At 49.6% G+C, this 11,502-nt stretch overlaps 2 protein-coding genes across 2 annotated transcripts in view; one reads left to right on the top strand and one right to left on the bottom strand.

Annotated features, from left to right (window-relative positions):
• Nucleotides 1–647: 647 nt before the first annotated feature.
• On the bottom strand, nt 648–5,506 carry VMA12 (vacuolar ATPase assembly factor VMA12). Its single transcript, XM_006731576.3, has 6 exons — nt 5,257–5,506; nt 3,878–3,951; nt 3,450–3,539; nt 2,894–2,936; nt 2,569–2,681; nt 648–2,247 (listed from the first exon to the last, which is right to left on the bottom strand). The coding sequence occupies exons 1-6, from the start codon at nt 5,465–5,467 to the stop codon at nt 2,152–2,154; spliced, it is 627 nt and encodes a 208-aa protein (XP_006731639.1). The 5' UTR covers nt 5,468–5,506; the 3' UTR covers nt 648–2,151.
• An 89-nt stretch (nt 5,507–5,595) lies between these two features.
• POLDIP2 (DNA polymerase delta interacting protein 2) overlaps nt 5,596–11,502 on the top strand; it is a 9,100-nt gene continuing 3,193 nt past the window's right edge. The window contains exons 1-7 of the mRNA XM_081805986.1: nt 5,596–5,837; nt 7,192–7,273; nt 9,001–9,098; nt 9,803–9,899; nt 10,065–10,140; nt 10,355–10,462; nt 10,909–11,110. Of these exons, the coding sequence (XP_081662112.1) occupies nt 5,677–5,837; nt 7,192–7,273; nt 9,001–9,098; nt 9,803–9,899; nt 10,065–10,140; nt 10,355–10,462; nt 10,909–11,110 (824 nt within the window). The 5' untranslated portion in view covers nt 5,596–5,676. The remainder of the gene's footprint in view (nt 5,838–7,191; nt 7,274–9,000; nt 9,099–9,802; nt 9,900–10,064; nt 10,141–10,354; nt 10,463–10,908; nt 11,111–11,502) is intronic.

The raw sequence follows: 11,502 nt of genomic DNA, 5'->3' as shown, positions 1-11,502 counted from the left end.
CTTTTAAACTCAGTCTTAAATGGTCTGGGTTGCTAGAAACATTATAAAATGCCATCTTAACTTTTTTCTCACAGTTGACATTTCTTTCAACCAACAACAGAACTTCTAAGATTTCTCAACAAAGTCATCTATGGTGGAACAGAAGGAATGAAACCTTCCCTCTCTCATGTACTGTCTGGGGAAGCTCAGACTGGCTATGTACCAAGTAGAAACTAGCAAGCACTGTAGAGCTAATGTCTACTGAACCCATGAGTGTGTAATTTCTTTCCTCCTTTTTAAAAAGATTTATTTGAGACAGACAGAGAGAGAGAGAGTGGGGGGGGGGAGCAGAGGGAGAAAGGGAGGGAGACTCAAGCAGACTTCCCACTGAGCTCAGAGCTGATGCAGGGCTCAATCTCAGAACCCATGAAATCATGACATGAACCGAAATCACGAGTCAGACACTTAACCAACTGAGCCACCCAGGTGCCCCCTAAGTGTGTAATTTCTAAGAACAGAAGAGTACCCTGGGGAAAAAAAACACCATAGGAGTTCATAGTGTGAACAAATGGAAAGGAATATAGGAACCATTAGGAACAGACCCTGAACAAATATCAAAACTAAGGAATCTTTGAGCTTGTGTGTTGTCACAAGATTTGAAATAAGAATGCAGTGGATACAATAAATATTTATTAGATAAAAAACTGACAGTTTTTAAGTACCTTTACACAGATTCTATCAGTATACCGCTAATTTCTTTGAAGTTTAACATTACATGGGGACTTCAGAACTACCTATCAGTCTTTGGCTCCATTTAACAGAGGAAAGACCACAGCTGGTCATCTGATTTCTCTCAGCCTCAGTTTTGTCTTCGGGAAAAGGGGCCTAAAGTTATTTCCTCTTCCAACCTCCAGGATTGTTATGAAGACCAAAAGTAATCACGTAAAACAATTACTCAACTGTGCACGTTTATAAACTATTTTCCGCACTCACCCAAACCCAGATTTTTTTTAAGATCTTATTTATTTGACAGAGAGAGAAAGAGAGAGACGAACACAAGCAGGGGGAGTGGGAGAGGGAGAATTAGGCTTCCTGATGAGCAGGGAACCCGATGTGGGGCTCGATCCCAGGACCCTGGGATCAAACCCGAGCCGAAGGCAGACGCTTAACGACTGAGCCACCCAATGCCCCCCCAAACCCAAATATTTTAAGAACCTACATAAAATATCCTCCGTTAGGCTTATGTATGATGATATGTATACGTATTCATAATACATTACGTGTACGTATTCATGCGTATGCTTATTCATATTCACATATACACTTAAATCTGGAAACAGTCCCGATCTACAAAGAACGTCTCCCTTTATTAGCTGAGACAATCCACAGTAGGCATACTCTTCCCACCAACACACACAAAGCACAAGAGATTTTTCAATTAAAAGCAGACATACTGTTTTGCCATCTAAACTGGTTTCATTTTTGGAGGCAGAGCAAAGGGTGATGGAAAGGTGGGAAGTTTAAGGAGGGCTGGTGAGTGGTAGAGACAGGCAGATGCATATAGAAAATCTGAAAAAGGCGAGCAGAGGATGAAGACCGAAACTAAGATTCCGGAAAGGCAGCTGCCTAGCTCCCAATTTCACCATCCTGTACCAACCTTTCTCTTATTTGATGTCCTGTGATCAGTTCCTCTTCTGACACAAACTGGAGAAAAGGAATCCTTTCTGCTTTTTTGGAGGTTACTGATCTAAATTACAGGTCTGCATCAAGGATGTGTGGAGCAAGGGTGACCATCGATTTATGCACTTGGGGAAGTTCAAGGCAATATGGTCTACTTCTGGGAAGACCTGGATTCTATTTACTCCTGAAGGAGAAAAACCCAGCCTTGGCAGTGCCCAGATGGACTAGAGAAGGCAGATGGGCACTGGGTTCAGGAGAAAGAACTGAAAAGACCAGTTCTTTTCAGTTGTTGTCTGACTCTCCTTTACTGCCCCTCTGAAAATTGACAGAGTACGGGGCTTTGGCAGGAAGAGCAGGTGGCCTTGGCTTGGCCCTCTGACTAACCAGAGCTGTGGACAAAGGGCCTGACAGGTTGACTGAGAGTCAGTGATTGGCAGCTGGGAGCCTGGAGTCTCCCGAAACCTGCTCCAGACTTTGATGATGACCCATCAGTTAAAGCTCTCCCAACTCGCCTTCCATCGCCCGCACCATGACATACAGCTCGGCCAGGCCCACCACAGAGGCCACGATCAAGGCAGCCAGTACCCGCTGGGGAGAGAGAGAACCAGGCTTAGGGGATGCAGGCCAGCATCCAGCTCTGCAGCCTCTGGCACCTCTAGTAAATATGGAGGGGGGGGGCGTGCGGGGACCCGTAAGTTGGGGGGAAAGGAAGAAAATAGGATCTGGATTCTCTTGAAGTTATTATATACTCCCATGACTGCTGGACAGCTCAAATGCTCCTCTTGTTTACTACATAAATTTACTACTTGCTTAACACCTAACTTGTTCAAGGCACCTTCACATACGTCCTCTCTCTCCCACCAACACTCCCACCCGGAGCACCCTGCCCTGCCCAGTGCCTATACTTACTGAGGCCATTTCCGTGAAGATGTATTGGCTTCCAAGGTAAGTGCAGACGAAGGCAGCTGCCACCGTGACAATAAAGTTGAAGATGGTGATGACGAGAGCTTTCACTGACCTCACTTTGGGGAAGAACCCAGGAAAGAAACCTTTAAGTCAGCATCCTCCACAAGGCCCTCTTATCTCAGGGCTGCCTCCCCCATCAACTGGGTTTCCTTCAAACAGCAAGCCTGAATAGCTCAGGCTTAAACCCAGAGCACTGGGGTGGGAAGAAGTGCCATGACCAACCCCTCCCAGGGAGAGGCTTTAGCAATGTGATTTCCCAGTACCTCACCTTGCTTTCCTAGGTCACTAAGAGTCCCACCATGCCTTGAATCCTGGGAAAAAGAAAACACAAATGATTCCAAATGGCAGCAGCTCAGAGGCAGCCCAGAGAGTATCCACTTGTCAGTCTGGGCTCTGCTCTCTTTATTTCCCAACACATTAACTCTGCCTTCTCCATGGATTCTGTTGTCGGGGACCAGCTGGATTTTTTTCTGAACCACAGATCCAGCATTTCAGAGAAAGGACATAGGTTCCCAGTACCCATCTACTCCTCTCTTGCTCCAGGGTGGGAGCATGTCACAGAACAATAGGGAGCCCTGTCAGAAGAAAGGCTCCAAGGCTTATCTCCATCTCTATGACTTTTAAGAATCAGTCACCATCTGAGCCCAGAGTCTCAGTAAAGGAGTTGGGAATTATATTAGGTTTGTATGCAGCAGAGCTTCTATGGTCCCTGACTCATATAAAAACCAAGCTTCCACGATGTTTTTTCCCTCTGTACCTCTTCCCAGCACAGGGCTCTGCTTTCAGGAGTTACTCAGGCCTTGTACTGAAGAGCAGGCCCTTACCTTACAGGTGACATTGTATGTGATCCGTTTATATTCCTCATTGGCCAGCTGTATCTTAATCTTCTCCAAACGGGCCACTAGCTCTGGGTTCTGAGGCAGAAAAATCAAATGAGAAGGGTATTCCCGGCTTGCTAGGAAGCCATGTCACAATCATTGGTTCATTGGTTTCAGGGGACAAAGCACTGCTAAAGGGTGCCAAGAGACCCATGCATTCATTAGTTCTGCCTCCACTGCTTTGGAAACTTTTTTGGGGGGATCTGTTTTCCAAGCTGTCAAGCAAGGAGGACAGTATCTGGTTCCCCCACTCCAGCTCTCAAGGATTTAAAAGACAAATTTTTGAGCCCAAAGGTCGATTCATAAATCTGAATGTATCGTGAGTAAGTCCAATTCAGCCAACACCCACTCTCAGAAATATATCCCTTACATACCCGGGGAGGCTTCACAACCTCTGGGAGATAGATTTCACTGCCTTCTAGGAGCTCATGAAGGTATAGTGTGGAACCTGGGAAGAAAAGATTTTTACAAACATAATGATGCATAGGACTAAGGTTGAAGGATTAAGATCAAAAAAGGGTCTGACCCTTCTATTTTTTCTACCAAAATAAAACATGCCCATCCCTATTTTAATTCATCTCCAAGATCATTTTCAACTGAGAAGAATTGAGGACAATTCCACAAAAATATCTCCTAGTGCACCCAGCTGACTGTCAGCTCTCAATTATCTTGCCAATGTCACAGCTAACAAGTAAGCCACTTACATTTGCATTTAGATTAAGTCACACTGTGGCCACAATACAAATGCCCTAAATAGGTTTAAGTCACAGTGATGCTAAATACTCAGAGAACAGTGTACTAGATGATCTCTAAGATACTTTTTACTTCCAATAGTTCTAGTAGTTGTGCAGTATACAAAGGGTACCCTACTTCTGGGTAGGCTATGTTAATTCTGACAAAAGACCTTACAAACCAGTTTGTCCTAGTCCCTCCCTTTACAGTTAAGGGAACTGAGACCCAAGGATGAGAAACGACTTCTCCAAGGGGAGTTTGTGGCAGAGCTATGACTAAAACTCAGATGCTACTCCCAGTTCAGGTCTTTCAACACACCTTTCCATCATCCTATGTGGAAAAAAAAAAGAAACTATCAGATTTGACTTCCTTTTTTTTTTTTAAGTTTTTTTTTTTTTAAAGATTTTATTTATTTATTTTTGACAGAGAGATAGAGAGCACAAGTAGGCAGAGAGGCAGGCAGAGAGAGAGGGAGAAGCAGGCTCCCTGCTCAGCCCCACCCTGACGTGGGGCTCGATCCCAGGACCCTGGGATCATGACTTGAGAGGAAGGCAGCCACTTAACCGACCGAGCCACCCAGGCGCCCCAGATTTAACTTGCTTTTGAGATGCAAAGAAATCCAGATTCCCAAACAGGACAAGCTCACTATCCTAAGTTGTTTTCTAATGTGGCTTAAAAGGAAAAAACTGAACTTGTGCGGCGTTACTGGGTTAGAACTGGACTTCCTCAAAGGTCAGGCGGCCCTAAGGCGGCTTGGTAGTGAAGAGGAGACTCTCAAGAGAACAGAAACGGCACAGGTAAATTTTGTCACCCACGAGAAATCCCCATGGAAGCTGTTGGAGTGGGTTGTCCTACGGTTTATGAGGTGACTCTTGGGTTGGCTAGATGACCGTTCCGCGGGTGGAGGAGAGTGATGGATTTTTTTTCCCCCCTCACAACGATGCTAGAGGTGGGAAAAGATTAAGGAGGGAAAAGACTCTGGAAAAAGAGAGGCGAGTCCGGGCTGGAGACTGCGGCTCACCCCTCTCTCTCAGGTACTGATGCAGCTCTCGGATCAGGCGGAAGGAAACGAGGCGCGCGGAGCCACTGGAAAGATCACCGTCCTTGTGCTTCTTCCCCAGCGCGGCTTCAAGTTCTGCCCGCAGCTTCCGGGGAAGCTGCTCTGGCTCCAGCTCCCCACCGGGTCCCAAAGCGCGAACCAAACGCTCGCCCGCCAGCAAACAAGACGCCATCTCTAGCGGACCTACGGTCAGGTGACCGGGGGCCGGGACTTCCGCCCATCGCGCGCCGGAAGGAGCATGGAGTTCACGGGGTGGGATGAGGCGGGGCAGAGGGCCAAGGGGGCGGGGAAGCAGCGCGGGGCAGTGTGGGGCGGGAGCAGAACGCCTCCGGCGGCGGGTTGGGCCCTGTGTCAACAGCCGAGCGGGCGCTCCGGCGGGATATGGCGGGCTGTGTGGCCCGGCGGGCCCTGGCCGTGGGCAGCCGCTGGTGGTCCCGCTCGCTAACCGGGGTCCGGGGGCCGAGGCCGCTCTGTGCGTCGGGTGGAGCTGGGGCCTTCCCACCAGAGGCGACCACGACGACGCGGAGGCACCTCTCGTCCCGGTGAGGGACGGAGCGCGGGGCCCGTACGTGGAGCCCAGGGAGTGTGTTCCGTCCACGGAGGAGGCCGGGCCGGCCGAGGGTGATTGGAGTTCGACCCGGGAGAGGGTTCCGGCCGGGAGCCAACCTGCCCTGCTTGGGATGTGTGCCAGGAACAGAAGGGAGCGCGGCCCAGAGCCCTGGGTTACGCAGGACTGGCTCTGAGGGGGAGCTAGTAACCCTCCCGGAGCGAATCCTCCCTCCCCAAATGGGGATCTCGAGCGCTGTTGTTAGTGGGCAGCCTTTTAATTAAGCCCTAGGGCTCTTGACTTGAACCCCCAGCCCCGGATTGGGACAAAGCCACCCTCAGAAAGATGCTCGAAGTGGGAAACTGGACTCGCGAATGAGCCCTGCGTGGGTTCCGGGTTTCAGCGTGACCTTGGGGAGATTGGTTCTTTCTGTGTGACTTGGGGAGGGGGCTTGAGGCCATGGGGAATGGTGTAAGCATTGTCTTTAGCGATGGGACAGGCAGGTCAAATTGGGGTTGGAGGATCAAGTGAGAGGAAGGAAGCATAAGGTTCACATCTCCAAAATGCTAAGAATAGCAGACCTTGGAAGGACCCCTAGAAAGAGCAGCCCTGTCCAGAGAGACCACTGAGAGAACTGACCTTTTGGTGGCTGAGATTAGACACTGGTATTGGGGAGAGATGATAAGTATTTGCAGTGTAAGATCCCTGTGAAATGTGACGTGAGTCTGAACAAAAACTAGATTGAGAGACTACTAGGTGCAATGCAGGGAGTGCACTAGGATGTTTGGAGAGGATTGCTAAGCAGTTCAAGGGCAGGGTGAAGGCTGCAGTTTCCAGGGGTAGACATAGATGGAGTTATACAAAACAAATATTTCACACACAGTGGCTCTGAGGGGGAACACGGCTAATCAGACACAGGCATTGCTCCCAGGGAACCTACAGTCTCTAGTGGAGATAAGACATGGGCACAAATAACAGAAATGCAAGGTGGGAAGGGCGGTTAAAATGCTGTGGGTCAGGGAGGAAATAGAGGCAAGGGGTATAAATAAGCAGGGTGCAAGGGCATGATATGAGGAATGCTGAGAGTGAAGAGAGAAGAAAGTGATCGGGGAGCAGTCAGACCTAACACAGAAACTGAGGTAGGGCCAGTGGCTGGACCTCAAAGGGGGAAAGGCAGAATCTGGAGTGGTGGTTTGTGAGGACCCTTACCTGTTTCACCTGCCACACTGCTTTGGCCCTTCGCTGCTCTCACTGCCTGGCCCCTCAGTCTCCTAGTAGCTTTTTCTGATGGGATAGGTACCATTACCTTCTCAGCTTTTCAGCTGCTTGTTCTTTTCCTTCCTAATCAGAAACCGACCAGAGGGCAAAGTTTTGGAGACGGTTGGTGTATTTGAGGTGCCAAAACAGAACGGAAAATATGAGACCGGGCAGGTGAGTGCTGGGCTGGGTCATCTGTCATTTTCTTTTCTTTCTTTCTTTTTTAAAGATTTTTCCATTTATTTGACAGAGAGAGATAGTGAGAGCAGGAACACAGGGGGAGTGGGAGAGGGAGAAGCAGGCCTCCGCCGAGCAGGGAGCCTGATGCAGGGCTCGATCCCAGGACCCTGGGATCATGACCCGAGCCGAAGGCAGACACTTAGCAACTGAGCCACCCAGGTGCCCCTCATCTGTCATTTTCAGGGTGCGCCCTGCTTCTGAAAGGGTCAGTTTTGGTCATAGGCCTGAATGTTACGGTTTTCTGCCTTGATGTTTAGTGCCAGACCAGAATTACAAATTTTTTAAGATGGAGTTTCTGTTTTCCTGGATGTGAATCCTTTTCATGTGTTAGTGGGTACCCTTTCCAAGTAAGTGTGGACAGAGATGATTTTTTTTAAAGATTTTGTTTATTTGAGAGAGAGCGGGTGAGCACATGAGCAGGGGGGAGGGGCAGAGGGAGAGGGAGAAGCAGACTCCCCGCTGAGCAGGGAGCCAAATGCGGGACTCCATCCCAGGATCCTGGGATCATGATCTGAGCCGAAGGCAGACGCCTAACCGACTAAGCCACTCAGGCGCCCAGGACAGATAATTTGAACCAAAGTGAGGAGAGGGCCAGGTTGTTGAAGAATCCTGTAATTTAGTGGAAGGTGGGAAGCCAGTGGGGGGAGCTTTCAGAAAAGCACACCTTTGGGGACGCCTGGGAGGCTCAGAAGTTTTAGCGGTTGACTCTTGGTTTGGGCTCAGGTCATGATCTCAGGGTCCTGGGATTGAGCCCCGCATCTGGCTCTGTGCTGGGTGTGGAGCCTGCTTAAGATTCTCTTTCTCCCTCTCCCTTTCCTTCTCCCCTTCCTCCCTCTCTAAAGAAAAAAAAAAGAGAGAGAAAAAAAAGGAAAGCAAACCTTTAATACTTTGTCATAGTTGAACTGATTGCAGTGTAACATACGCTGTGGGTGTGAGGCTCTTGTTTTTGTATCAACTTTGTGCCAGATCCACTGAGATTTAGGGCCCTTGTAAGTAAGGACTTTTTGTTTATTCAGCTTCCCACTCTCCTTTTCTTGTATGCCTACAGCGGACCGGGTGTTGGGCGTTGGACTTGAACCAGAAAGTAGTGCCTTCGTAGAGTTGGCAGTCTAGAAAGGAATTACGGGGCGCCTGGGTGGCTCAGTTGGTTAGGCGACTGCCTTCGGCTCAGGTCATGATCCTGGAGTCCCGGGATCGAGTCCCGCATCGGGCTCCCTGCTCAGCAGGGAGTCTGCTTCTCCCTCTCCTGCTCCCCCCTCTTGTGCTCTTTCTCTCTCTCAAATAAATAAATAAAATCTTTAAAAAAAAAAAAAAGAAAGGAATTACGATGGGGTCAGTGGCTATGCACTGTGCTGAGTGGAGGGGAGGTCAGGGAAGTCTTCCTAGAGCTGTAAGCTACGGTCTAAAGGATCAGCAGAAGTCAGCCAGGTGAAGAGGGGGTAAGAGTGTTCCGATGAGATCGGGCGTGCTCAGGGTGGGATGGCCGTAGACGTGTGCCGGTAAGAGTGTTCCGAAGCTGGTGGGGGTGGATTACAGAGTTCAAGAGAAAGATCGGCAGGACCTCATGCTGGGGTTGCAGCTACTTGTGCTGCTTAGCGGTCTGAGTCCCACCTGGAAGGACTTGTGGACTGCACACTCACTGAGACTCTCTTTCCTCTTAGCTCTTCCTTCATAGTGTTTTTGGCTACCGAGGTGTCGTCCTGTTTCCCTGGCAGGCCAGACTATATGACCGGGATGTGGCTTCTGCAGCTCCAGAAAAGTAAGTACCCCTGTCATTGTGCCTCACAGTACCCTCAGGAGGAGGCCTGACTCATGGCTGATGTAAGTAATTGGGGTCCCAGGGGGGGAATTCAACATCCTCCTGGGCCATCGGAACAGTCCCAGAGTACTTTCCGGACACCATGGAGACAAAAGTGCTGAGTGCCAGGGACAGTCTTAAAAGCCAGAGGGTCCCTTTAGGCCTCCCCAGGATGCTTTCCCAAGCTGTTCTCTGTTTGCATTATAAGTAGCCCAGAAGGCGTTGAGGGACTAATTTTCTTGATTTTTTGACAGTTAGAATCTTTCTTTCAATTTCTTATCACTAGAGTACATTAAAAAAGAAAAGTCCTAGTTCCATTAAGTAATCATAGATCACCTCAGGGATGTGAGAAGAGTGGGGTACTTGGGGCTTCAGGGATGGAACCAGCAATTTGATTTTCTCAACATGGTCCCCTTCTTCCAAGAAGCAGCCAGAGAGTAAGGCAAATGGAGACTCTGTGTCATGGGTCCTCCATATTTCCTTGTTGGCCTCTGACTGGGGAGGGGCTGGGCCTGGTGTTGCTGAGCAGGTACCCAGCTGATGCCAAAGCCCCTTCAGATCAGGCACTAACTAGTCTGTCTAGGTAAGGAGGTGGTAGGGAGCTAGGGCAGGCACCACTTCTGCTTCTCTTGGGGTGATCTTGGGCTTTTCCTCCTACCCTCTAGAGCAGAGAATCCTGCTGGCCATGGTTCTAAGGAGGTGAAAGGCAAAACTCACACTTACTATCAGGTGCTGATTGATGCCCGAGACTGTCCACATATAGTAAGTAAGCAGGATGGCTGGGCCTGGGGTTTCTTTCCATGGGAAAGGCCTGAACCTGATGGGGACAGAGGGAGGGAGAAGGGTCAAAGAGAGCCCAGCCCTGGGCCCCAAGTTCTCAGGACTGGATAGTGACTAAGAAAATCTCTGACTTACTTCTTGCCTCAGTCTCAGAGATCTCAGACAGAAGCTGTGACTTTCTTGGCTAACCATGATGATAGCCGGGCCCTCTATGCCATCCCAGGTGAGTAGTGAGCATCTATCTGGTGTGTCTCAGTGAGAAGATTCTGATGCCTTTCCGATGTCCTTTAATCTGCTAGGAGGGATTGTAGAAGCTGAGAGTGATGGTGCCAGGCTCGTCCCACCTTGGGACAAGGCCAGGCATTGTGTTTCTTCTCAGCCTTGTTCCTCCCTTTTCCTGTGTGAGTTTCACTGTTTCTTTTCCCTCTCTGTGCCAGGCCTGGACTATGTCAGCCATGAAGACATCCTTCCCTATACCTCCACTGATCAGGTTCCCATCCAGCACGAGCTGTTTGAAAGATTTCTTCTGTACGACCAGACAAAAGGTGAGCTCTCTCAAGAAGGGAAGCTGGAATGGGAGAGCCTTTTCTTCAAAGGACAATATCACAGAAGTAACTTCAAAGCTGTATATCCACAACCTTATTCAACCTCCCATTAGATCTATCAGGCGGATGGCTATTATCTCTTCCTAATAGATATGAAACGTGAGGCTCAGGGATGAGAAGAAGGCTGATTGCTAGTGAGTGGCAAGGTCAAGGTTACAGTAGGGTCTGAAGACCTGGGCTCCTCACTCCCAGCCCCTTTCTCTTCCCAGGATGTCCCGTAGCTGCTCGGGGCTTATCTGGCCTGGTGCCTTCTTCCGGCCTGTGCTTTTGCTTCAGGTCCAGGTGCCTCGTTAACCTGGGTCGGCACTCGGAAGATTTTTCTAGGAGGGGCAGTTGGAGAACACCCGGGACTCTGGCCTGGACTAACTAGTTATCTTTTGCCCCAGCACCCCCTTTTGTGGCCCGGGAGACACTCCGGGCCTGGCAAGAGAAGAATCACCCCTGGCTGGAGCTCTCTGATGTCCACCGGGAAACGACTGAGAACATTCGTGTCACCGTCATCCCCTTCTACATGGGCATGAGGGTATGTACCTGGCCTGGGCCCCTTCCCTCGGGGTGGGCCCCCAGATTTTCTGTGGTATCCCCAGGGTGACTGTGGAGTGGGTTCCACATTTAAACCATGTGCCTAGTGGTTCTTCCAAGTGCTGCACGTATTGGGTGGACTCCAAGATCTGGAGCAGCGAGACCCTCAGGTTCTGGGACGGAGTCCTCCAGGCTGACTCTCCCTTCTGTTCTGGTTCAAAGGCTTCCTGTTTATGAAGAATACACACATATTTGTTTAAATAAGTAGAGGCTGATCTTCACACTTTGTATGCATTAGTCAGATGTTTATTGAGCTATTTCTTGCCTGGCTGTGAGCTTCAAATAAACATGAAACCCTGTCCCTGCCTTTCAGGAGCTCATGGTAGTGGCAGAGGTTAGCAGAGAGCACATCAAGTGTTGTCATAGTGTTGGGCTCTGGGAGGGCCGAGGAGGAAGGT

Source organism: Leptonychotes weddellii, chromosome 15, assembly GCF_054177405.1.
Source record: "Leptonychotes weddellii isolate Sample4059 chromosome 15, ASM5417740v2, whole genome shotgun sequence".
NCBI classification, from domain to species: Eukaryota; Metazoa; Chordata; class Mammalia; order Carnivora; family Phocidae; genus Leptonychotes; species Leptonychotes weddellii.
This window is presented reverse-complemented; position numbering and strand designations above follow the sequence as displayed.

What these genes read in the sequence shown, in the direction of transcription:
- VMA12 (XM_006731576.3), bottom strand. Translation starts at nt 5,467, where the DNA reads ATGGCGTCTTGTTTGCTGGCGGGCGAGCGTTTGGTTCGCGCTTTGGGA. An exon ending in TCAGTACCTGAGAGAGAGGG is followed by an intron (nt 3,952 to 5,256) that starts GTGAGCCGCAGT and finishes TTTTCTTCCCAG; the next exon opens with GTTCCACACTATACCTTCAT. An exon ending in CATACAATGTCACCTGTAAG is followed by an intron (nt 2,937 to 3,449) that starts GTAAGGGCCTGC and finishes TCTTTTTCCCAG; the next exon opens with GATTCAAGGCATGGTGGGAC.